Source organism: Eumetopias jubatus, unplaced genomic scaffold (assembly GCF_037043125.1).
Source record: "Eumetopias jubatus isolate StellerSeaLion01/CBP00866 unplaced genomic scaffold, mEumJub1_p1.0 scaffold_2, whole genome shotgun sequence".
NCBI classification, from domain to species: domain Eukaryota; kingdom Metazoa; phylum Chordata; class Mammalia; order Carnivora; family Otariidae; genus Eumetopias; species Eumetopias jubatus.
Window position 1 is genome coordinate 112,659,176 of NW_028274808.1, and position 27,285 is coordinate 112,686,460.

At 39.0% G+C, this 27,285-nt stretch overlaps 2 protein-coding genes across 4 annotated transcripts in view; one reads left to right on the plus strand and one right to left on the minus strand.

The window, feature by feature from the left end:
- Nucleotides 1–9,057, minus strand: GAR1 (GAR1 ribonucleoprotein). Of its 3 annotated transcripts, none has more exons than XM_028121341.2 (7): nucleotides 8,798–9,057; nucleotides 8,233–8,440; nucleotides 6,656–6,810; nucleotides 6,162–6,221; nucleotides 1,879–2,020; nucleotides 662–733; nucleotides 1–296 (listed from the first exon to the last, which is right to left on the minus strand). In XM_028121341.2, the coding sequence occupies exons 2-7, from the start codon at nucleotides 8,426–8,428 to the stop codon at nucleotides 283–285; spliced, it is 639 nt and encodes a 212-aa protein (XP_027977142.1). In that variant the 5' UTR covers nucleotides 8,429–8,440; nucleotides 8,798–9,057; the 3' UTR covers nucleotides 1–282. The 3 variants fall into 3 exon arrangements, with proteins under 3 accessions (XP_027977142.1, XP_027977144.1, XP_027977141.1); XM_028121343.2 differs by having other exon boundaries at nucleotides 8,788–9,057; XM_028121340.2 differs by having other exon boundaries at nucleotides 8,653–8,802.
- Nucleotides 8,427–27,285, plus strand: part of CFI (complement factor I) — an 80,531-nt gene continuing 61,672 nt past the window's right edge. Inside the window, exons 1-3 of the mRNA XM_088021335.1 lie at nucleotides 8,427–8,443; nucleotides 8,744–8,891; nucleotides 9,258–9,335. Coding sequence (XP_087877461.1) covers nucleotides 8,427–8,443; nucleotides 8,744–8,891; nucleotides 9,258–9,335 — 243 coding nt within the window. The remainder of the gene's footprint in view (nucleotides 8,444–8,743; nucleotides 8,892–9,257; nucleotides 9,336–27,285) is intronic.

Genomic DNA, 27,285 nt, shown 5'->3' on the forward strand with positions numbered 1-27,285 from the left:
TTAAAGAAATAAAACATTTTATTTTAAAAATTCCAAGTATGCTTCAAATGAAAACTGCCCATTTATTAAGCACCCACAAAGTTCCAAGCATTGTACAAAACATTAAAACATTTGTTCATACTCTTTTAGAGCAAAATTGCCTACTCTGTTGCACTCATTTTTGCATGGCGTTGACATTTTAGTCCCACTGCCAGAAAATGACCAGTTCTTCAAGACTTGCTCAAGAAACAAGTTTCTTATCCATAGAAGTAGATCATGCAGGAAGTTTGTCAACTGTTACACTTAATGTCCTCTCCCTGATTAAGAGAAAATGAAAGTATTAAGGCTATAGAAAATAAATTTTTAATAGCACTATACCCGAAATCTCAAGTTTAAAATCTCTTCTTATACTGGTTAGACAACCAATTTACCAAATTTAACTGTCATTCATATTACACACCTTTTTATTTTTCAAATTAATACAGCAAAACAAATTAGATGTAGGTGAAAAAATTCAAAGGGGAAAGCAAGAAAGTGATATAAAAATGAAGCTATAAATTAGCCTAAAGCAATGGTGTTCTATATACTCGGGAAACCAAAATAAGACCGAATAAAAATTTAAAATGGTAGATAATACCAATTCAGAAATTCAGTGATTCAAAGATTTTTTTTTCACACTCACCTCTGAAACCACCACCACCCCTTCCTCCTCTGAAGCCTCCACCTCCACCTCCTCTTCCACCTCTAAAACCACCTAAAAATAAAGGAAATGTTTAGAAAACTACTGTAGCCTATGCTATTTTGATAAGCCTAACACCCTGGATTACAAGTTTTTAAACAAGTATTGTTTTAATGAATTACAAAAGCTTGTTAAAGTTCCATTTAGCCCTACTGTTAAGTGTAGGAGTACCTCAACTTTTGCTTACTTTTTTGATTGAACTAAGGCATTTTTATCCTAAGAACCAAGGGTAGCAGCTAGGGGGAGTGAATTTTTTTTCAGTGTTATAGATGAGACTGAATATAGAATGGGAATGAATCATCAGATTCTCAAAATATTTAATAGACATATATTCAGATTTCTTAAAGAGATTATCTCCTAGCTATATGGACCCAAAAAAGCATATTTAGAATGAAATAATTAAATTGAGAAAGGCAAAGGTGAAAACAGAGTTCTCTCCTTTCTGCTTCAGTAACAGAAGATATCCAACCAATTTTCGGGTCCCCTTCCTAACCACTTAGGCTCTGCCATCATCCTGTCACCTACCCACTACACCACTACTCACAGATCTAGGTATACTCTATGCTGCACCGCACCTTATTCCCAACCCTGTTCATAATGATCAATGTACCAAAACTCTGAGGAAATACATATATCAAAATGCTGAAATCAAAGCAATGAATTTATGGGGAAGTCTTTAACATGACATCAGAAGATAGGGGCTTTATTTTTAGATGGCCAATTGTTTGATAAGGGCAAATTAACTTCTGTAAGCCTCCCATTTCCTCATCTAAAATAAGGCTATCACCTACCTCACAAGGTTTGAGTGAATATTAAAAGAATATGACCAGCTCTCAGCATATAATCAACACCCAGTAATATTAACTAAAAAATTAAATTCAGTCAAGATAATCTTATACTTTATAAAATGCTCAACAAAACATGAATAACCCCAAAAAGATAAAATCCCTCAAAATTATATTTTATTAGATTTTTCTTAAATAAGTTATTGAAACTGAGCATTATTACTACGGCAATCTGCTAAGATTTGAAAATAGCTTTTCTAAAAAAAAATAAATAAGCATAAAGGAGGTTTGCCTATATAAAAAATTAAATTGTACTGTATGAACTGGCTGCAACTTTGAAATCTCATTAGAAAATTTCCCCCAAAAGTAACTTACCACCTCTACCACCTCGGCCACCTCCACCTCCTCTTCCTCCTCCTCGACCTCCCCTGCCACCACCTCTTGGAGGTCCCTTCTCACCTGGAGGTCGAGGTAAAAACCTCTGCAGTGGTAACAGTTTATATGGGTCTATATAAAACTGGAAGTATAACAGAAACAATCAGTGCGATGACTTAGGAAGTAGAACAGTATAATCATGAAGAATCTATACACTAGACTCAAATATGCTTGAGTTCAAATCCCAACCCTATTAACTACTGTGTAGCTAGCCGTGGGTAAAGACCTAATTTCTTTGTACCTTAGTTTTCTGATCTATCAAATGAAGAGAATAAAGTACCTACCCCACAGTCTTTGTTAAGATCAAGAGTAATGTATACAAAGCACATACTTCGCACACAGTAAGCAATACAGGCATATAAATAAAAACCAAGACCAATTCAATCTCATTTCTCATATTTATAAATAGATGTCTTCCAAAAATTAAGTACCTTTTCACTCAATAGAATTGCCCTAAAATGAAGGGCGCCTGGGTGGCTCAGTTGGTTAAGCAACTGCCTTCGGCTCAGGTCATGATCCTGGAGTCCTGGGATCGAGTCCCACATCGGGTTCCCCTGCTCAGCAGGGAGTCTGCTTCTCCCTCTGACCCTCTTCCCTCTCGTGCTCCCTGGCTCTCATTCTCTCTCAAATAAATAAATAAAATCTTTAAAAAAAAAAAAAAAGAATTGCCCTAAAATGAAAACTATTAAAAATTTAACATTAAAATTCACAATGAAGTACAGACACACTAGTTATTTCAAAACCTGAATAAAGGATCATATCAGTAACTATTTGCTGAACATACAAAATAGTAAAGGATATGCATAAACTAAACCCATTCTATTATTTGGGATTAAAGAGGTTATTTTTTATAATAATGAAACATAACGGGGTATATTTCACAATTTTACATAAAACACGCATAAGGAGTTTCAAATGATAATGTATTACTTATAGATGTCTGAATTCCTCTTTAGATACCACCTTATCATTCTTCCCTTCAGAGCGCATTCTCCCAAAAATATTGTCTAGCTCTGCACTGTCCAATATGGCAGCCACTAGCCACACTGGCTATTTAATTAACAATTAAAGATTCAGTTCCTGAGTTACATTAGCCGTATTTCAGGTGTTCAATAGCTACAAATGGTTAGTGGCTATTGTATTAGGCAGGTATTTCCATCATTACAGAAAATTCAATTAGACAGCCTGGGCTGGATAAGGAAGACTTGAACCTGAACAGTGAATCTAGAAAAGGGAAGAAGTAGAATGTACCAATTTAGCATCTGTGATAAAAAACACTAAATAATAAATCCACAAGGGCTCCTGGGTGGCTCAGTCAGTTAAGCATCTGCCTTCAGCTCAGGTCATGATCTCAGGATCCTGAAATCGAGTCCCACATTGGGCTCCCCACTCAGCCTGGAGTCTGCTTCTCCCTCTCCTTCTGCATCCCTCCCCCCACCGCTCCTGCTCTCTCTCTCTCTCAAATAAAATCTTTTGAAAAAAATAATAAATCCTCAAATAAATAATACTGTGAGAAAAGGCAGTCGTCCAGATCGAATTTTAGTGGCTCTCGCAGGCAAATTCCTTTTTTCAGGTCACTAAATGAGAAGCCTGGCTCTCGGGCCCACCTGAAGCAGTTCAATTTCCCAGGGGGTCCTTGCCAGGGTTTCTACAGCCAGCAGCAGCCTTATGCCAGCAGCAAGGCACTATCCCCATCTCATCTCCTATTCCAATCTGGGTTCTGGGCCCAGCACTCCATTGGCTCCATGACCTTTTGTCCTCCCTGTTGCTAAATCCAAAGAACACTCTGCAGCAGCATTTTGCCACAGCTGATCATTTCTGTTCTGACTTTGGTGATAACCACTTCTACGAAACTCTCCTGGTTTGCCTCCTACTTGACTGGTGTTATTTCTCAGTCTCCAAAGGATATATAAATTTAGGAGGTATCCTAAAGCTTTTTCTCATTCTTTCTTCCTAGACTGTACCATATACTGTCTGTACAACTTCCAATTCCACCTTTAATCCAGGCTCTTCCTTTGAACTCCTAACTATGTGAATATCTCATAAGTGCTTCAAACTCATTATGTCTAAAACTGAATTCACTGTCTTCCCCCAATCCCCTTCTCCTTCAATGTTTCCCATTTCGGTACATGGTGACACCATCCACAAAGATGCTGAAATCAGACATCTGAAAGATGATTTTTTTTTTAAGATTTTATTTATTTATTTGAGAGAGAGAGAGAGAATGAGCAGGGGGAAGGGCAGAGGGAGAAGCAGACTCCCTGCTGAGCATGGAACCAGCCGCCAGCTGTGGGGCTCGATCCCAGGACCCTGGGATCACAACCTGAGCTGAAGGCAGCCACTTTACCAACTGAGCCACCCAGGCGCCCCGGATGGTGGTATTTTTAACTTCAACTATTAATCAATTACCAAGATCTTTCAATGCTACTTCCTGTATCTCTCATAAATCCATCCACTTTTCTCCATTTCCACTGTCACGACTACCCTAGTCCAAAATATCTCCTCTGGGACTAATGCAAGTCTCCGACCTGGCCCTTTCACCTACAGTACTAACCCATTTCCAGGGTGCTCTTTTATTTTTCCAATGCTTTTTTAATATAACTTAACTGTATTTATCCTAATATTTAAAAACAAAACTAAAACTAAAATCTAAACTCTTTCCCACGACCTGGAGGGAGGCCTTAAGTAACCCACCCCCATCCACCTCTCTAGTCTCTCCTAAATGTTCTATGTTTGAGCTATACTTCTGCTTTTTCAGATCCTTAAATTGGCTGTCTCAGAGACTTGTACCAACTGTTTTCTCTTCCCACCTCTTTGACTAGCAGTGATTCCCCACTGCTACCCTAACTACATCAAAATTATCCAGGAGCCTGCCTTTTTACAATTGAATCCTGATCCCTACCTAAGACTTACTGGCTCAAATTTCTAAGAGTGGAACCAAGAAATATATGACCATAAAAGCTCCCCCAGAGAACCCTCCTACACCATTGGTGGGAATGCAAGCTGGTGCAACCACTCTGGAAAACAGTATGGAGGTTCCTCAAAAAGTTGAGAATAGAGCTACCCTACGACCCAGCAATTGCACTACTGGGTATTTACCCCAAAGATACAAATGTAGTGATCCAACGGGGCACACGCACCCCAATGTTTATAGCAGCAATGTCCACAATAGCCAAACTATAGAAAGAGCCAAGATGTCCATCAACAGATAAAGATATGGTATATATATATATATATATATATATATATATATATATATACACACAATGGAATATTATGCAGCCATCAAAAAAATGAGATTTTGCCATTTGCAATGACATGAATGGAACTAGAGGGTATTATGCTGAGCGAAATAAATCAGTCAGAGAAAGACAGGTATCGTATGATCTCAATGATATGAGGATTTTGAGAAACAAGACAAAGGATCATAGGGGAAGGGAGGGAAAAATGAAACAAGACAAAACCAGAGAGGGAGACAAACTATAAGAGACTCTCAATCTCAGGAAAGAAACTGAGGGTTGCTGGAGTGGAGGGGGGTAAGAGGGATGGGGCGGCTGGGTGATGGACACTGGGGAGGGTATGTACTATGGTGAGCACTGCGAATTGTGTAAGACTGATGAATCACAGACCTGTACCCCTGAAACAAATAATACATTATATGTTAATAAAAAAATTTTAAAAAAGAAAAAAAAAGCTCCCCCAGATATTCTGATGAGCAACAAGGTTTGGGAATCACCCCTAGTCAATTTTCAGGTCTCAGCTTCTAGTTCACTTCCTCAGAAATCCAATATACTAAATTTGGTCCCACTACTAACATTTTCATAGCAATCTGTGTATCTCCTTCACAGTATATATCATAATGTTATTGAAATATTTGTGAAATCATTTAATGTCTGGCTTCTCCCAAATTAATGTTTCACAATTTAACGTTTTACTTACAATGTTTGGTCATGTAAGCTTTCCAGTAAGAGTCTTACATAAACTAAAAAACATATTATAGTAGTTATAGAATTTGCTAATAAATATTTTTAAATAAATATTAAATATTAAATAAATTACTTTTAAAGACCAGTAAGTTTAACATCTAAAATACAGAACATCTCAATTTAAGAGCTTCATTAGTGATACACTGGGGGAATCTCAGGTGCTCTAAGTAACACTGTCCTAAGGAAGGTCATTCACTTATAAAACCAAAGATCCTAGTTATCATAAGCTTGACTCACCTTCTGCAGTTTTTTAAAGGAAGATGCCTTCATATTTTCAGACAATTTAACAGAAAAATACTATTAGTTATATTAAGGAAAAAGATCAAAGAAGGTAACCTTCTGAATTCATATGTAATTTTAAAAACAAAGTTATATGGGAATATTTAGGAAAGGTAAAAAATGAGTTTCCAAGAATAAAATGAAGTTTTTGTTTTTGAAACTTCTAATTCCACACTATTCCAGTGGCATCTTCATAATCAAAGCAAAGTACCTTAATCCTATAGCACTTATCCAAATGGCAATCATTTCTAAAACCTTCCAAAAAGGAAGTCACTCTTACAGGGTCTTTCTTTTCAATATGTGGAAATACATTCTCCTTGTTGGTCCAATCTTAGCAATACTCTGTCCAATTTAATGAAGCAGGAAGTCGAATTAAATCAAGACTTAGCTCCCTAAAAAGCAAATGGTAACCTTCCAATGAGATCACTGGGTCTTCTAATTAAAAAGGATACAAAATCTCTAAGTTGTCCAAATATTTCATCCACTTTACCAATTTGTTCTTTGTTCTCTAAATAAACTGGAGCATTGAAATAAGGCACCTTATTTTCATCTGTAGTACATTTGCAAACTATGTCATCTTCACAGGGATGCAGGAACTCTCCCAATACTGAAACAGGACAAGAAAATGTTAAAATATAAAACAATTTCAAATGACATTGACCAACAACATCTGGAAGCTTTCTTCTTGGGTACCTGGGATTTCACTTTATCTGTTCTCCTCTGAGGCAAAAAGAAAAAAAAAAAAAAAAAGCCAAAATCTCCACACTAGCTATGTGACCTGGGGTAAGATTCTTATCTCTCTGCTTCAGTGTCCTCATCTTTAATAAGGGCTAATAACAGTGCCAACACCTAACATATAGTATTATGAGGAACAAACACAGTAATAAATGGCAAGTGCTTAGAAAAATGCCTGATACATTAATGCCAACCTATAACAGGTGTTTTATTAGAACAATAACTATTATTATTAAACACTATGCTTACATTCTACTGTCTCTTTTCATTTCCCCAGTCCCTATCTGTAAATTAGTCTTTGTTCTCCTTTTTTTCCTCCTTTTATAATCTCCCACTACCACCTCTTCACCAATGACTCTTCACCCTTTTTCAGGGAAATGTGGAATCTCAAAATAACTACCTTTATTTCTGACTGTCACCCCAACTAAAATACTCATTACATCCCTGCAAAACTAATTCTTTATCCCTATCACCCAGGCTCAAAGCCTGGTACCTTTTATTCCCAAGTATTAGCCAAGTTCTACTGACTTTGTTTCCACCGAAATCTCTCTCCCATCAAACCCTTCCTTCTTTTTTCTGATGTCCACCACCCTCACAGTGCATCATGCATGGACTGTTGCATGCTTGTGGGCTCCGACCTATGACTCTAGCCACTGCATTCTTCAAACCATGTTGCACACTGATCCAACCTCATCTTTATATCTCTTTATGTCTCTTCCTCCTTTCTCCTTTTTGATGTAGGTTTTTACTGTCAAATCTGTCTCACTTTCCTGACTTCTAACCACCTCACTGATAATTACTTCAAATCTACTCTAGTTAGGTCTTTTTCTTGGCTTTCCCTCTGTAGTTTCCCTTCCAAGCAGTTTTTTTTCACACTTCTCTTACTCATGAATAGCAACTGACAGCATGGGCTTTGAAGTCAGGAAACCTGGCTTTGTATCTCAAAATGATCACTTATTACTATGAGAAACCTAACTCTGAATCACTGTTTTCTTACCCTGTAAATCGGGAACAATAGGAGTAAACACACAATATTACCTACTTAATAACTTCCTTTCAGCCCAAGCTCAATTTCCACTTCCATGACGCATTCTAAGTGTTCTTTTGCTTTCTTGATCTTCCCTTTACATTACAGCACTATTTTAAGTCAGTTTACAGCATCTTCAGACCTGACTCCCCAACCAAGCAGCGACTTCCGTATGACAGCTGCTAGAGTTTTCTTTCAGCAAGTAGTCCCCGAAATTAAACCCACAACCTCCGCCCCCAAGTAGGCTAAGCTTTGAAGCCGACATACAAACTACATGATCCGGCGGTCCTTGGTCCTGGCCTTTGTTAAAGCCTCCGCGGCCACCTCCTCGTCCAAATCCTCCTCTGCCGCCACCGCCGCCTCTGAAATTACCGCCTCCACCTCGGAAGTGGTTGTTGCTGCCGCCGCGACTGAAGCCGCCACCTCGATTAAAGCCCCCCCGACCTCCGCCTCGAAAAGACATGCTTAACTCTACCTGGTGAGAAAAACAGTGCGTACCTTTTGGTCATTGTGGCCTCTGGGTACACCACCTAACCCCTCTGAGCCAGGGACAGAACACCATACAGGGGGGCAATAATAAATACAGCACCCTTGCAACCTCACGCACGGCCAAGCCTCCAGAGACTAACCCGAAGGGTGAGGAGTGTCACCTCCCCAGAGCCCCGTGCGCGCTGACCGACCACTCACCAGCCTCGTCGCCCCCGGTTAGTACCTCCTCCCCCAGCAGGCAGCAAGGTCTTCACGCCGCATTCCCTTCTTTCCTCCCTCCCTCCCGCAGCTGGGTTTCGGGTCCAGCCATTCTCGTATCCATCTGCTCCCTACCGCAACTCACCGGCGCCACGTGCACGTCCGGCGCGGCTGCGCACACCCACTCTCCCGGTACTTCCGCCGTACACGAGCCTCCTCGGCCACCGTACCCGCGCACGGTGAGGGCGGGGGGAACGACCAGAAACTTGACCGACTGGTTTACAAAAAAGCCAGTCACCGGCAAAACCCGGGGCGCTGTCGCCTTTCCAAAACAGCCTTCAGCGCTGGAAGAGCAGCAGTACTAACTTCAAACACTAGTTCACGACAGTCAGGTCAACTTGCCTAGTCCTCCATAGGAAATGACGTATAATAGTGGCGTCCTTTGAATCAAGAAGTTGCAGGAAGTGCCCCCGCGGTGTTGCCCTGGGAGATGGCTGGCATTAGTGATCCGCCCCCTTTCCCGGAGGCCTGGCGGTTCTAGGTGGCTGGGGGCTGGCCGTGAGCCCTAGCTTTTCAGGCTGCAAAATGGTCTCCTCCTTCGTCAGTTCGTTGCCAGCCGCAGCAACTGTGCCAACCACATCTCTGAGGAGTTTTCAGCTGCGCTCTACCTAGAGGTGGATCTGGTGGCGTCGCAACCCAGTGCAAGGGCTTCCTGCGTTCTTTTGAGCGCTAATTTCTTCAGGACCTCTTAAAGTATGCACGATTGTGAGCTGAACTGTGCCTGTCCTTCTCTCCTATGGTTTCACCAGTTAAAGGAAGAAAAAAATGCGTGTATGTGTGTACGTTCCTTTAAAAATATTTTTTCTTTAAAAGTACCTTTTATGTGACAAAAAGCCAAATAATATTTTTATCTTTTGCACCAAATAGTTTATTCAATTTGTCAAGTGCTTTTTTTTTTTTTTTTACACGCTTTAGTTAAATAATCTCCACACCTAACGTGGGGTCCAACACACAACCGGGAGTTGAAGAGTGGCAGGCTCTTCTGAGTGAGCCAGCCAGGCGCCCCTGTCCAGTACGTTTTTAGCGTTGGCAGGCTCTGGACCATCTATGCTGCAAGCTCCTCTTCCCTTTTTTCTTTAAGCCCTTGATATCTAATTTCAGCTTCCAGTGAAATTTCTCTTCCAAAGAAAGCTAGTGATCTATTTGTTAAATTTGGTTGGTCTCTTTTACACCAGAATCTTTTTTTTTTTTTTTAAGATTTTATTTATCTATTTGAGAGAGAGAGAGACAGCAAGAGAGGGAACGCGAGCAGGGGGAGTGGGAGAGGGAGAAGCAGGCTTCCCGCCGAGCAGGGAGCCCGATGCGGGGCTTGATCCCAGGATCATGGGATCATGACCCTAGCCTAAGGCAGACGCTTAAGAACTGAGCCCCCCAGGCGCCCCTACACCAGAATCTTTTGAGACCTTACCTTGGTATTTGACGTAGTCGATGGCCTCTTCTTTGAAAGGGCAGAGATCGGTACCTACTTCGGAGGGCTGTTTTGATTCCGAAAGAACTTCGTAAACTTAACTATGAAATACTGGAAATCACAATATGTCTTCTACACCAATGTATAAGCTTCTTGAGAAGGCCCCTAACAATCCTACATATAAAAGGAACTTGATAAATGTATTTTTTATTCAGATTTGGTAAATGTACTTTAAATTCTGTACATAGTATAGAAAATTACTCAAAACTGCCCTGCCCTATTTTGCTTTACTTCATTTAACTTTTATGTTTGGTGTTTAGCTCCATTTGGTGTCCACTGTTACCTCTAACTCACTGTGATGAAATCAATGAAGTTTTATAAGACCTTCAGGATTACTTGGTGCCCCTTTATTTTACTTATTGTCGGTGGGAACTAACATTCAGACAGGTGAAGTAACTTTGCCAGCCAGTTATGGGAACAAAGTAGAACCTTAGATTCTCAGAGCCTTCAGTCCTTCTGTGCCCACCCTCCATCTCTTACTCTTCCCAAATTGTACATCATTCCCCTTCCCTGTCATACTCTTGGTGTCTGAATCTTTGAACTCAGACTTTTGAGCACTCTCCTCTATCATTGTTATCACCATCCCCACCGTAGCCTTGATTGGTCTCTTTTCTCCAAAGCTATCAATTGCTATTAATTCCTTGGAAGATAGCTTTGTGCTGTCATTACAGGCCGCCTGTTGTCACTGCCACACTTCCTTGTGTTAATTCCTACCCTAAATCACTCAATATAATCTACAAGAATTCAGAAGTCCAGAATAAATGCTTCCATGTTTAACTTTTCTTCCATCTGTATTGCATGTGATGACATACTGACCTAACTAAAAGAGTTTACTCATGCCATAGCCGTCCTCAAAACCTCAAATAGCTCCCCATTTCCTTTTTAGCAACAAGTCTAAAGTAAAATCTTTGCATTGAGTAGGTCCTCTATGTGATTAATTTTATTTCCTTCTTATGTTGTACACCATCCCACTTCTTAATCAGGCCAGCACCATTGCCTTGCTTCTCTTTCTCCATTGTTGTCATATACTTCCTGCTTAGAAAAGTTTCATTTCCCATCTACCAGACCAGCCGTTTTCTCTCTTTTTTTATCCTGGAGGAACCCTTAAAATAATTTTCATGTGTTTGAAACCCCTGCATAAAAATGTTATAAGTGTGTGTGCGTGTATTTATATATATATATATATATAATAAGCATATATATATATAAATATGATCAAGTTGTAGACATAATGATCCAGTAATAATTGTCAATGCTTTTTTAAACTGTGGTAAAAGACACATAACAAACTTTACCATATTAATCATTTTTAAGTGTATAGTTCAGTGGTTTACACTATTGTGCAACTCGTTGAGAATGATGTTTTTCTGTGAATCTATTTCTTTGTCCAACTTATTAGCCTATTCTGTGTACGTTCCCCTCCTCATAAAGGATATCAATTATGATGCAAATTTTTAAAAAACTTTTATTAATTTATTTGACAGAGAGAGCACAAGCAGGGAGACCTGCAGAGGGAGAGGGAGAAGCAGGGTCCCCACTAAGCAGGGAGCCTGACATGGGACTCAACATGGGGCTGGGTCCCAGGACCCTGGGATCACAACCCCAGGGGAAGGCAGAAGGCAGCGTTCAACGGATTGAGCCACCCAGGCACCCCAGTTGTGATGCGAATTAAGTAGGAGAAGAAACTTCCATTTTTCCTTTCATAAAGATTGCAAATCGATTTTAATGAATGTTAATCTCTTTTTATAGGCCTATATTTGGATAAAAGTGTTATTTTTGAAGTGAAAAAAACAGTGAAATTAACCTATTTACTAAGAAATCTTTTCTTGCCTTTTACTGTGTATATCCTCAATTCTGAGTCGATCTTGAAGCTGGCATACGTAGATTTCATTTTCAACTAAAATAAGATGATTTCTGTCTTTGCTCTTAATGTTCATTATTAGACAAGATAAAGCTTGCTCACACAAGTAAAAGGTTGAAAAGTACAGTAAAATATTTATTACTTTTCTATGAATGGTATAGGATGCTTTTCTTTTACAGAAATCCAGAACTTATAGAAGGGCAAATCAGTAAATTTCATCTTACATTTATAATCATTAATTCACAAAATTCTTCCTCTTCTATCAAAGTCAGGTGCTCAGACTGAGAAGATTCAGAGAACGGAGTCCTCATTCAGGCATACACTTGTGTTGTGGAGGGAAAATATTTTTTAGTTTTGTTCTACAATTCTCCTAAGTGGTTTGGTCTCAACTTGAGACTTGAAATTTCCTCACTAAATGCAAGCAGCAGTGGAAGCTTCAAGATTTCTTTTTGCCATGTGATTTTTTCCAAAATTTTTATTTCCATTTAAAACCAAGACTCTTGTCACTTGAAATCAAAATATTTTCTCCACGCCCTTGAATATACTCAACTAATTCAACTAGTTCATGTGATGAAAAATGTCTACTAAGTAGGCTAGTTTCTGAAGCTCTTCTTGATCTTCAAAGCATTTGGCACAACCTAGCCTACTATTTTCTTGGAAGTATTACCACAGCTCAGTTTTCAGCTCAAACATCCTGTTAAGAAACAAAATCTGTATTAGTTTCTCTTACTGTGTAACAAATCACCCCAACACTTAGTGGCTTAACACAATAAATATCCTGCATAATTTCTGTAGGTCAGAAATTCGGGAGCAGCTCAGGTTGGTGGTTCTGGCTCAGAGTCTCTTATGGTCTCAGTCAAGATGTTTCCTGGGGTCGCTGTCAGTGACAGTTGGAGGCACAACTGGGGGTGGAGGATCAGTTTCTAACATGGCTCACTCGTGTGTCTAGCAAGCTAATGCTTTCTATTGCCACCACATGAACCTTTTACAGAGTACTTAAGTATTTTCATGACATGACAGCTGTCTTCCCCTACAACAAATGATATCCTAAGCCATAAGATATTATGCATGTAGCAGAAGATTTATGTGGTCTTTGTCCAGGTTTTCAGTTTCTTAAACATTGTTCAGTGAACTAGCCTTTGATAAGTTTAGGCATTTTTTTTTCCTCTCTCTCTTTTAAGATTTATTTATTTTATGGTGTTCCTGTGTGGCTCAGTCGATTAAGTGTCTTCCTTCGGCTCAGGTCATGATCTCGGGGTCCTGGGATCAAACAACCCCCCCTCCCCACTCCCCCCCCATCAGGCTCCCTGCTCGGCGGAGAGTCTGCTTCTCCCTCTCCCTCTGCCCTTCCCCGCCCCCTCATGCACTCTCACTAAATTTGAGAGTGAGAGCAGGGGGCGCGGGGAGGGGCAGAGGGAGAATCTCCAGCAGACTCCCCCTGAGCAAGGAGCCTGACTGGGGGCTCGATCCCAGGACCCTGAGTTCATGACCTGAGCCGAAATCAAGAGTTGAACACTTAACTGACTGAGCCCCCCAGGCACCCCCAAGTTTAGGTATTTCTGTAGCATCGTCCCAAATTATTTTCATTTCAGCTCCAGAAGTTTCTGACACCAGCATATCTCTGGGAAGAAAGCAGTGTATTGTGAATATATCAGGATTTTCTTTTCTTTTTTTTTTTCAAGATTTTATTTATTTATTTGTCAGAGAGAGAGAGTGTGCGAGAGAGCACAGGCAGAGGGAGAAGCAGGCTCCCTGCTGAGCAAGGAGCCCAATGCTGGGCTCCATCCCAGGACCCTGTGATCATGACCTGAGCCAAAGGCAGATGCTTAACTGACTGAGCCACCCAGGCATCCCAGGATTTTCTCTTTTGTAAGAATGAACACTCTTAGGGAGCAATGTTCAAATCAGTGGGGCATCATCAGTGCAGATGCCAATGCACTTCTTAAAGATGTATCTTTTGTTTTAAATATGAAGACAAAACAGTAAATGTATCTTGGCCTTTGCTTGTTTAGGGTAGCATTTTATAGCAGAAAAATTCCCTTAAATTTCACCACAATTTATGTATCTTACAAGTGGTACCATATGTCAAAATCTGTTGATCCATCAATCTGAAAAAGTTGTTTTTTGGTTTATGACACAAAATCTCAGCATCATGTGACATGCCACTATTTACATCCATTTATAATACTTTGAGAGTAAAACCTTTTAAGTTTCTCATGTCTTATCCCAACATTTTACTCTCTAAATTTACATACTAGGGTTGTGAAGTTCTTACCAACTGTTGGGCTTTTTCCACTTTTAGTCAGAAAGTTCTGCTACATAACAACTTGCTTTCTGGATTTTTATTGAAGGTAACTTTTTTTTTTACTTTTTTTTCCTTAAATCTTTTACTCTAGGATTCCCAAGGCCATTTTAAATTTTTTGCTCCTTTTAAAAAATTTTTTTTATTTTTTTATTTTTTTTAAAGCTTTTATTTATTTATTTGTCAGAGAGAGAGAACGCAAGCAGGGGGAGGGCAGAGGGCAGAGGGAGCCCCTTGCAGGACTCAATTCCAGGACCCTGGGATCATGACCTGGGCCGGAGGCAGACGCTTAACCAGCTGAGCTGCCCAGGCACCATGACTTTCTTTATTAAAACTTTTATTAAAAAAAAAAATTTTCAAACATAAAAGTTCAGAGAGCAGTACAATGAACCTCTATGTACCCATAATTCAGTTTCAACAATAACCAGCCTTTTGCAAGTCTTGTTTCATCTATCTCTTCATTACTATATGTATAATATATATTATTATAAATTATACATATAAACTTATTTATAAAATATTTTATTTTTAAAATAAATATTAATTTATAATTCTAAAATATTTTATGTTATTTTATAATTATAAATTACTATAAATTATATATATATATATATATTTTTTTTTTTTGCTGGAGTATATTGTGGTAAGCCCCACATAGCATTTCACCCATAAATCTCCAACAGAGGACTTTTTAAACATGGGTGCAATATCATTATCACACCAAACTAAAGTAATAATTCCTTAGTATCAGCTAATAACAGTCCATGTAGAATTTTCCCTAATTATTTCAAAATGTCTGTCAGTCGTTGCTTTGAGCAAGTAAGATCCAAGCTATGCCTACGCATTACATTTGATTGATCAGTTTTCTCCCCCTATTTTTTTTCATGGCATTTGTTTGTTGAAGAAACTGAATCTTTATCTTGTAGTATTTTCCAACCTTTTAGTGGTATAAACCATGTTTCTCTATCCTCTGCATTTCCTATAAACTGGTAGTTAACTGGTAGTGAGATCTTGAAAATTGATTATGATCGAAGTTCAATTTTTTTTTTTTTGCAAGAGTATTTCATGTTTTCCACATGAGGAGGCACTTGGCATCCAGTTGTCTCTCTTGGCAATATTAAGATTGATCAGTGGGATCAGTGCTTTTCACCTAATGGTTTTAGCAACAATTGATGATTGTCACCTAGATTTATTGGTTTATAAGTGTTTACAAAGTGGTGATATGCTAATTTTACCATTCCTTCTGCAATTAGCTGACATAAAGAACTTTCCCTCGTTTTTACATATTTATTTTTATTTCAATCCTTTGTTATTTTTATTATTTTTTAAGTGCTTAAATTGCTTCATCTTTGACTTGTGAGAGCCCCCTGAAGTTGTGTCCTATATCTTTTAATACCACTCACTAGCCTCTAATAGCTTTCTTGCTTTCTGACACAAGATGTCTTTATCTGACTTATATGTTTTCTACCTCAGCCCTTTCTCCAAGGAGCCCTTCCTTCTTTTAGTGAGAAATAGTATGTAAAGAACACCATCCTGACCCTAACCCCTCTCATGTGCTCTCTCTCATTCTCTCTCTCTCAAATGAATAAATAAAATCTTTTAAAAAATATTAAAATATTTTAGACGAACCATGAGAGACGATGGACTCTGAAAAACAAACGGAGGGTTCTAGAGGGGAGGGGGTGGGGGGATGGGTTAGCCTGGTGATGGGTATTAAAGAGGGCACGTTCTGCGTGGAGCACTGGGTGTTATGCACAAACAATGAATCATGGAACACTACATCAAAAACTAATGATGTAATGTATGGTGATTAACATAACAATAAAAAATTTTTTTAAAAAAGAACACCATCTGGGCACAATGGGGTGGTCTTTGCTTCTGTATTATTTTAACTTCTAGGCATTGGTGAATACAGATAGGAGGTATATATTTTTAGAAAGAGAAAAATTATGGCTCACAATGACATTTTCAATTCAAAGTTAAGACTACAATGTTTTTGCTTCTTTGAATTCAAACTTGTGCCTCTTCTACCCTTTAATTATGACACTAACCTAATTACTTATTTACTCGAGCCTACAGACTTATGTGTGTTTGTGTGTGTGTATGTGTGCATAAAATAGTTGTCAAGTGTTGATGTTATTATTTACAGACTGCTGAATTCTATTTAAGATTTTGTTTATATCAGTTTGCTGGCATTTTATTTAGAGTGTTTGCACCTTTAGTCATAAATGAGGTTGATCATTTTCTTTTTCTTGTGCTGTACATTCTGGTTGTGTAGATCCTTATTAGGATCTCTGTGGATGATTGTGCAGGAGAGGGGTAGGGTGGGATGTGAGGTCTCAGGAGCTTGACTATGGCTTATTTTTCAAATGCAGAGATTTCCTGAACCCCATGAAGTTGTATATACCTGGAATGCTTCTTTGCTTCTCCTGCCCCACCATCTGCTCAGGAAATGCTAAGTTAGAACATGATGGGCCGAGAGCCTTCTGTAGACTTTATCCTGGAGCAAATGCTGAAGTAAGTTGCCCCAAGAATGAGGTACTGGCTCAGGGCACCTGGCTGGCTCAGTTGGTAGAGCATGCAACTCTTGGTCTTGAGGTTTTGAGTTCGAGCCCCACATTGGGTGTAGAGATTACTTAAAAATAAAATTAAAAAAAAAAAGAATGGGGTACTGGCTCAACTGTTCTGACCTTTCTTTAATTGACCACCTAGTCCATCACTTATCTCAGATTTCTACTATCTCTATTTATTTTGTGGTCTCCCTTATTCTGGATACCTTGTTGTCACCTATATAACATTTCTTAAACTTTGTTAAGTTCTGCAGTTAATCTCTTCCTGTCTATTGTACATCTTCAGTAATTCTTCACTGTTTATATCCTATTGATGGACTCCCTCTTCGGTTTTTGATGGTGCAGTGGAATTATTTTTATTTATTTTTTATTTTTAAAAAAGATTTTTTTAAATTTATTTGAGACAGAGAGAGAGAACAAGTGAGGGGGAGGATCAGAGGGAGAGGGAGAAGCAAACTCCCCAGTGAGCAGGGAGCCCAACACGGGGCTGGATCCCAGGACCCTGAGATCATGACCTGAGCTGAAGGCAGACAGTTAACTGACTGAGCTACCCAGGTGCCCCAGACTTATTTTTATTTTTATATTTATTCTCACGTGTTAGGAGGGAAGAGATACTAACTATAGAGAATGTCAGTCATTATGAACCATCCATTACGTTTCCTTTTTCATTGCTGACAGATAGGAAAGTCACTTTCTTCTATTGATTTTGTATTCAGTCATTTTAATAACTTTGACATTAGGTCTAATACTTTTTCAAGCACTTTTTATCTAAGTAGACAGTCATTTCATCTGCAAATAATGGCAATTTTGTGTCTTCCACTCCAATATTTATGTTTTTTCATGTTTATTGCCTCCAACAACAACAGTATTGAGATACAGCATCTTTGATTTTTCTGGGTTTGGCTCAAGTGTTTCACCGTTGTATATGGTGTTTACTGTTGGTTTCTACCCTTTATCAGGTTAATGATATTTGTTCTTTTTCTAGATTGTTCACTTTTTAAAAATTAAGAATTTATATTAAACTCATATCAAACACCTTTTCCATATCTTATGAAATAATTATAAAGATTATCTTATTTAATCTATTATTTTAATTAATTAAATATTTTAATATACTGAATTACATTAATAGATATCCTAATGTTGAATATCCCTGTAAATTTCTTAAATGCTCCCCACTTGGTCATTACATTGTTTTTAATATACTGTGGTTTATAATGTATAATTTGCTAATATTTTATTTAGGATCATTGCATATAAATAAATAATTTTAATTATTAGCTTATAGATTTCTTTTTTAAAAAAAGATTTTATTTATTTATTTGAGAGAGAGAATGAGATAGAGAGAGAGCATGAGAGGGGGGAGGGTCAGAGGGAGAAGCTGACTCCCTGCTGAGCAGGGAGCCTGATGCGGCACTGGATCCTGGGACTCCAGGATCATGACCTGAGCCGAAGGCAGTCGCTTAACCAACTGAGCCACCCAGGCGCCCTAGTTTATAGATTTCTTTCAGAGGCCCATCTTACCAGTTTTGGGTATCAGAGTATTGCTAATAAATTGGAGGGCTGGCCATCTTTTTCTGTGTTCTGGAAAAATTGTAAATAACAGAAAAATAATCTTTTTTAAAAAAAAGATTTTATTTATTTATTTATTTGACAGAGAGAGAAAGGGAGAGAGAGCAGGAACACAAGCAGGGAGAGTAGGAGAGGGAGAAGCAGGCTTCCCGCGGAACAGGGAGCCTGATGTGGAGCTCGATTCCAGGACCATGGGATCGTGTCCTGAACCGAAGGCAGACGCTTAACGACTGAGCCACCAAGGCACCCCAAGAATAATCTTTCTTAAAAGAGTTAGTAAAATAAAATCTTTAAAAAAAAAAAAAATAGGGGCACCTGACTGGCTCAGTCAGTAGAGTGTGTAACTCTTGATCTCGGGATTGTAAGTTCAAGCCCCACATTTGGTGTAGAGGTTACTTAAAAATAAAATCTTAAAAAAGTTAGTAAAACTTAGTGTCTTTGGGGGGTTAAAATCTTTAACTTTTCTATTGCTCCTTAGCGATTAATTTATTTGAATTTTCTACCTCTTCCTGAGTAAATTCTGATCATTTTATTTTCCTTGAAATTTTCCTCTAGATATTCAGATTATTTGATAAGTTGCACATGCTTTTATCACTTAAGGTTCTAAGTGACAAGCCACCAAACCAACTCTGGCTAACTTTAGTAAAAGAAAATTCATTTGGAAGATAATAGGATATACACACTCTTCCCCCTTCCCCAGAGAAGGAACACAAGCAGGGGGAGTGGGAGAGTTCCGCGGAGAAGGGAGCCCGATGCGGGGCTCGATCCGAGGACCCTGGAATCATGACCCGAGCCGAAGGCAGACGCTTGAGCCGAAGGCGGTCGCTTAACGACTGAGCCACCCAGGCGCCCCAGGATATTCACCCTCTTGACAGGAGGCTAAGAAACTAGGCTTAAGAACTGAGGATAGTCACTCAGGAAGGCGAAAAGGAATGACAGGAAATTTGTGTTACAACTAACAGCTAAACCATCTGACCCGCACACAGCTGCTGCCGCTGCTTCAATAAATTATTCCCTATCGGTTCTTCCGTTCTATCCTTAACTCAGCGTTCAAACACCAGGGAAAGAGACTATTTGATCAGTCCCTGGTCTATAAGAGGGAATGGAAAGAGGTTGGAGATGGATTTCTTAACTTCTGTTTTGGAAAACAGGTGCCGGGAATTATTCTCGCACCGAAACAACCCATAGTAGAAGAAAGATAATTCCACAAAAAAAATTGGGAACCTATTATGAAGGAAAATGGGTGTTGGCAGCCCCCTAAAAATTCCCACTTCAATAGCTTTCCTCTAAAATTGTTTTACTCTCTCTCCTTTTTTTTTAATTTCTCAAAATGATTCATTGGTTTACATATCAAATCTGCTACTTTTTTACTTCCTGGTTTCTTTACTATTTTTTATGTCTTTATTATTTCCTTTCTATCAATTTTGATTCATTTTATTCTTTTAATGCTATCCTGAGTTGTTTGCTTAGTTCACTTTTTTCAGTGATTTTGTTGTTGTAAAAAATTTAAATGTAATTTGGATATTTGTCTTTTTTGTTGTTTTTTCTTTAATTTAATTTTATGTCTTTTAAAGATTTTATTTATCTGTCAGAGAGAGAGAGAGCAAAAGCAGGGGGGGCTGCAGGCAGAAGGAGAGGTAGGCAGAGGGAGAAACAGGCAGGAGGAGAAGCAGGCTCCCTGCTGAGACAGGAGCCCGGTCCGGTGTAGGGCTCAATGCAGGGCTCAATCCCAGGACCCTAGGATGACTTGAGCCGAAGGCAGACGCTTAACCAACTGAGCCACCCAGGTGTCCCATGTTGTTGTTTTCTTCTATTTTTTCTAAGCTTAGAAATCACCCCTTACCTAAGGTTTAATACTTGTTTCAGTTGAATTTCTTTTAGAGATAAGAACCTTGATTCTAGTTTTAGCAATATTATAAAGTATATCAATAAGAATTTGGTCAGGAAAACTTAAACCACTGTAAGTATTTTAAACAGAGAAGAAGATCAGAAACAGTTCTCATTCACATGGGATGAGCAACAATATACATTACAGTTTTTCCATAGATCTTATCCCCCACCTTCTGTCGTAATAAAGTCTGAGGAAATCTGGATCATCTGGACTTCCTGTAAAACACCACATTCTTCCATTACATTGATGGCATTACCTTGATCAGAGCAGGTAAGCAAGAGGTGGCTAGCATGCTGAATGCCTTGATAAGACACATCTACTCCAGAGGGCAGGAGACAAGGCCAGGATACCTTCTCTAAATTAAAAGACAAATTATTTCATCTTGAACTGCCTTTCTCAAGGAAGAAAGCACAAAACACAGGAATACTGCTCAGGCTGCCAGGGCAGGAAAGTGTTCTGCAGTGGTTTGACAGAGACTATGATGTTAGAATTGTCGGTGGTGGAAAAAAATATTGTATCATGTTTGAGAAAGAACCATTGAGAGAATTACAGTAGAGAACCCTAGGGTTCTGGAGCAAAGCCATGAATTATCTGCAGCAGAATTATACTCATTTTGAAAACAACTGTGTGCTATTGGACCCGGTAAATCTGGAATTACTGAACATTGGACACTATATCACGTGAGCAGAAATGCCCATTGTGAGCCAGGTCCTAACAGACTCACAAAACATAAGGTTGAGCAGGCCTAGCAAAAATGTATTATAAAATGGAAGTGTTACATCCAGAAACAAATACAAACCAGACCAAGGGCACTAGCAAACCGCATCAGCTGGTAGCTTGGATATCCCCCTCCCCACCTAATCCAAACTGTTGCACCCAAGTCCTTCCCTCAGCTCACACCTATGGCTCTATAAGGAATATGGTATGACCAGGAAGAGGGAAAAACGTGTTTGGTTTACAGAGGGGTTGGCTCTGAAAGCTGAAAATAGCAGCCACAATACAGCCAAACTTAGGAGTGGTTTTAAAAGACACTGGTAAGGGGAAGTCTTCACGATGGGCTAGAGCTTCAGATAATACACCTGGTCACCCACTTTGTTGTTGCCCACTTTGTGTGGAAATATCAGTGACCCAAGACTAGACTGTATATGGAATCCCAGGCAATAGTGATTGCCTGACCATCTTTTTTTCTTAGAATAAAAAGTATTCAAGGATTAAGAACAAGAAGATCTGGGGTAGAAACATGTGGATGCACATATAGGAGTTGAAATGAAATATAGAAATATTTGTATCATGTGTTAATACCCACTAGCAAACGTCCACCAGACAAAAGATACTAAATAACCACAAAATGACTCGGCCAATTGGTATCAGCCAGTGTCAGTCAGCAGCCACCCCAGTGCTAGCACAGTGGGCACAGGAATAAAGTGGCCATAGTGGCAGAAATGGAGGCTAGTCATGAGGCCAATATCATGGGCCCCTTAAGATTTAGTTAGCTGATGCCATCAACAAATGTCCATCCTGAAAGCAATGGAGACTAATGCTGAGTCCCCAAGATGGCACAATTCATCAAGGATACCAACTAGCCACTTGGTAAACTGACACAGTTGGTCCTTTCCATCTTAAAAGGGCCAGTAGTACATTCTCACAGAAATAGACATATATTCCAGGTTAAGGTGTTCCTTTCTCGCCTGCAGGGCCTTAGCTGGGATCCTAATCCAAAGGATTTCAGCGTATTTAATCTTCCAACATCCTGTCAGACAAGGGGACCCAACCTGACAGCAAAGGAGATATGAGAGTGGGTCAACGACCATGCAGTTCACTGGTCATATCACATATTGCACCACTGGAAACCTGGCAGCCGTATGGAGCATTGGAACAGCCTGCTGAACGCAGGAGGGAGGGGTTATTTAAAGGCAATACTCTGAGGACTGGGTGCTGTCCTTCAGCAAGCAACATAGGCATTGAATCAAAGACCTTCATTTAACATTGTATCCCCAACAGACAGAAGATGGAGGTCTGGGAGCCAAGGAATAGAAGCAGAAATGACCACACATACTGTCACTCCCAGTGACTAACTGGGAGCTTTCTACTTCCTGGCTCCACAACTGGAGACTTTGCAGAGTTAGGGATCTTGTTCCCCAAAAGAAGCATACTTTTACCAGGAGGCACAGCAAGAATCCCAATGAATTATAAGCTAAGCCTTCTGCCTCATGCACATGGATTGGGCTTCTTGTGTCTAGGGACCAGCAAGAAAGAAGAGGAGTCACCACGTTGACAGGGATAACTGACCCCGTTCATGCAGAGGAAGTAGGGCTGCTGTTACCTAATGCGGGAAAGGAGGAGGAGTATGTATGGAACCATATGAGCTCCTTGGATGCCTCTTGTGAGAGTAAAAGGATAAAAACAGCAACTATGGTCTGAGAAGGAAATGTAACCAGGGGCTCTGGGAAGTTTGTGAGTCGTGACATTAGGTAAACACCTGAGGCTGGCAGAGGTGGAGCTAAGGTGAAAGGAATCTATAATGGATAGGAAAGAGGCAGAGGATGAATATCAACTACAGCCTCAAGATCCACTACAAGGGCCAGGGCTCTAGTTTTTCTTATCACTTCCCTCTTCTAAATTTTTCCCCAGGAAGAAAGGCCTCCTACGATTTGGAAGGAGCCGCTCCTGGAGCATATATGGAAAGTAGATCTAAGACAGCAAATGGTGGACTCAAAGCCAGGGAGATGAGTTTCCCAGATCCCACTTCATGGAAGGTTTTGCTGCCCTAGCTGTGAAAAGCGTGATCAGCAGACCCTTCTGATGGCAACTAAATGTCGGATCCTTCAGGGTCTTCCTCAGCTGCAGAGAAGGGCCTCACCTAAGGGGATGCCTGTCCTGGGCAACCCACACCAGGTGACTGAGCAAGGCAGGGTTTCATGGTCTAGCCATTTCTGTCTGACCCAGAGACACCTGATAGGCCACATTCACTCCAGAGTTCCCCATGAGTTGCCCAGGGCTTTGTTAAACCTGCATTCCAGTCTCACTTTTCTCTCTGCTCACTCCTGCTTCTCCTCCCTTATTTTCACAGGAGTTAATTTCTAGTAAGTTATCTTCCCCCCAACTCTGTCTCATGTCTGCTCTGGGAGAACCCTCACAAAGTTTTCTATGCTCAGAAGATATAATTTGATCACAGCATAACTGATGCATGGTAAAGGCACTGTTTTGTTGAGGATTTTTAATGTCTTCATCACAGCTTTCAATATGATATACTTTTACTTCTTATCTCCTTGTCTTCAACCTTAAGGGAAACCATAATTTTGTTTTACCAGAAACATAAGAAATTTCCTTCCAGTGTAGTTTCTGTCTTCCCTAGAAAACAGAATTGAGGCATTGTCTAGTAACAAAGTGGGGAAATCAGTTTCCTCTGGAGGAAACATACTCCCTATTGGTCACCTCCCTCAGCTATTTACTGGGAAGGTCTTTTTTGGTTTCAGTTACGGTAAAACTCTGGATTTTAGCCAAATTCTCTAAGTTCAAAAGTACAAAGCTCTTTAGGACACTTGCTTTTTCTAAATGTTTTTCCAAAGGTTAAAAATTAAATTTCAAAAGAATACCCAGGGTGCAGAAGAGAGACAGACCCTGAGAGTCTCCAACATGAAGCTTGCTCATGTTATTTTGTTACATCTGTGCTTCTGCATAAGTTTTTGCAAGGTAAGTAACTCAATATTTATGTAGACTATTTTAATTAGATTTTTAAATATCATAAAAATGTAAGCAAAATCTTAAAGACATGGGGGAAGGGAGGAAAAAATAAAATAAGATGAAATCGGAAAAGGAGACAAACCATAAGAGACTCTTAACTATAGGAAACTGAGGGTTGATGGAGGGTAGGTGGGTGGGGGGATGGGGTAACTGGGTGATGGGCATTAAGGAGGGCACATGACGTAATGAGCACTGGGTGTTATATGTAACTGATGAATCACTGAACTCTACTTCTGAAACAATACGTTATATGTTAATTGAATTTCAATAAAATAAAGTTTAAAATAAATAATTCAAAAGTAAAAAAAAATCTTAAAGATACTATTTTGACTTAGAGATTACACAGTTCAGATACCAACAGCAGCAGTATATAGTCAGTAATAAAGATTTTATGTTAATATCTTGATGAAAGAGCTTTAAGAAATTGCTTTTTTCGTGCGCCCTTATCTGTGCTAGAGATTGAACTGAATGAGAATTTTACTAATATAGATCTGTAATTTATAGTAATCCTATTAAATCAAAAAATATTTACCAAACTCCTTCTACATGCAAAGTATAGTGCTGGGCAAAGAGCATGTCTGATCTCCAATAGCCCTTCGGTACAGTTGTAGAAAGATGACATAAACATGACAATGAGGAAATAATAAGCAAGATTTAAATAACTTTTGAGAAGGAACTGTTTTAATTGCCAAAATGTTACATCTAATTGCCAAAAATGTTACAAATATCATGTGCCAAGGGACTTTGATGAGAGCTAAAATCCCTTCCTGCTAAGAGGTCAGGAAGAGTTTATGGACCAGTGGGATTTGAGCTGGATTCATAATTCTGGATTAGGGTAGAGAAACAGAGTGATTTCCACCCTTTTCAGCCTGGAAAAGCAGCAAGTGCTATGGTAGAAGAATAGTAAAGCCCTCATCTCCTCCAGGTGAATAAATCCATTTGATTAGAATGGAAACCTTGTGGGGAACTTGGGCAGTCAAAACTGGTATGATAGATTATAGCCAGGTTGGAAGGTCATCTATTAACGTTAGAAAGGCTCTAGATATTTTAGACAATTATTGATGATCACTTTTGTGATCAAAGCATTTTGAAACAAGATTACAAAAACTGTTTTGTCTTAATGCCAGCTTAGAGAAGCAAGTATTTAAAGAAAACTACCTAAGAAATGAGAATTACTTAAGTTTCCTGTAACTTCTAAAATATATATGCAATGCTTGTAACAGAGAACAAATGGAAATAAACTAAGTGCTCATTGATAAGAACTTGATTAAATATTGTACATCTATAAATGAACTATCATGTAGCTATGAAAATGATGCATTTTATATTTATTGAGAAAAAAGTCCTTACTAAAATCTTATTTCTGTTAAAGAAGAAAATATACACACATTCATGTATCTGTGTGTATGTGTACATATGCACACACACAAATACACAGATATGCTGCTCATATAAACAGCAATTTAAAAGTTCCTGGAGGGTATATATCAAATAGATACCAGTTGGTATCTCAGGTAATGAGATTACTGGTGATTTTTATTTTTTGTTTTATACATTTATGAATTTTCAGAATTCAGAAATTCTGTTTTATTCATTATTCATTTTTTAAAAATACCAAATAAATGTGTGTTACTTTAGAATAAAGAAAAATTTGTTTTTGAGGAAAAGATATTTCAGCCACATTTTTGGTTCCCATAACAAAAACAATAAAAAACAAAACAAAATAGTATTTTTCACTTACAGAAAGGGAAAGAGCCTCTTTCACTGAATAATCAATCAATAATAAAGTTGCCTTCTTTCCTTTAAAAAGCAGCATTTTATAGGAATTGTCATATTTGTGAGAATTTCAGAACTTCTTAAAATATTAATTTATAAAAGAAAATGCAATGCTGAGAGATAACCATTTTTAAATGGAAGTTGCCATAGAGACAACATAAATGTGTTCAAAGAAGTTTTAAAATGTGTCTACATTTTCTAAATGAAATAAAATACATACATCTGGGAGAAATTTTTGTTATTTTGAAAGCTAGGACCAGATTTCCGTCTAAGGAATAAAAAGTCCTATGCCTTTTTTATATCAAAAATTTTTGATGGACTTATTTGAAGGTGGATTATGTCAATAGCAGGAGTGAACTGGTAGTAGGATAGACTTAGGTTGTTCTGAAAGCAGAAATGAGAATTCTGGTTTTACTGCCCAGACATACAGATAAGGGGACTCAGGTTTCTCTGGGAGATAAAACCAGGACACAGAGGGATTGGCTGCTGTATTAATAACCAAGGTATATTAAAGAATAGGGAAGCCAAATGTTTCATTCAATATCGTTATTTACTACTGTGGGAGTATTGTGCTGTAACATAAACCCTGACCAAAACCTTAAATTTTTACTTACCCTAAAAGTTTATTACAAACCTAAGTTTATATTGATACTATTTTGGAAAGAAAGAATGAGAGTGATGTTCAGCAGAGTGATGAGGTAATGGAAAGACAATATGCACAGGAAGCAACATGCAATGCAGAGAGTGAGGTCAGCAAAAATGGCAGAGTAGGCAAATCCAAACTGTTGTCTTTCCACACACACATGCACACACACACACACACACACACAAATCATGCAGACTGTCAGAACCAACTTTGTCAGAACTCCAGTTATTAATCAAAGGCCTACAGCCTCCAAATGAACACTGAATGAAGGAAAAGGCAACTTAAAATGTTAGGAAAGCTTTGTGACATTTCTACTTGCCCTTGCCCTACCCTGTCCCCAGTTCAGTGCAGTCTTGAAGATGACAGTCCACATGAGGAACTCTTGTTCCTAGCTCCGGAAGGAGCAGAGCAGACTTTATTTAAAAAGAATGGTGTTTGTCTGTTCTAACCTGCCTGGGGGATACTGGAAAGACTGATCAAACATATTTGTCTTTGTTTTGCCTAACTCAGAACTCACTCAGAGTGGAAAGACAGTGGGAATTCCTCAAAAACACTGTGACATAGGGACGCCTGGGTGGCTCAGTCAGTTAAGTGTCTGCCTTTGGCTTGGGTCATGATCCCGCGGTCCTGGCATCAAGTGCCACATCAGGTTCCTTGCTCAGCGGGGAGCCTGCTTCTCCCTCTGCCTGCTGCTTCCCCTGCTTGTGCTCTCTCAGACAAATAAATAAAATCTTAAAAAAACA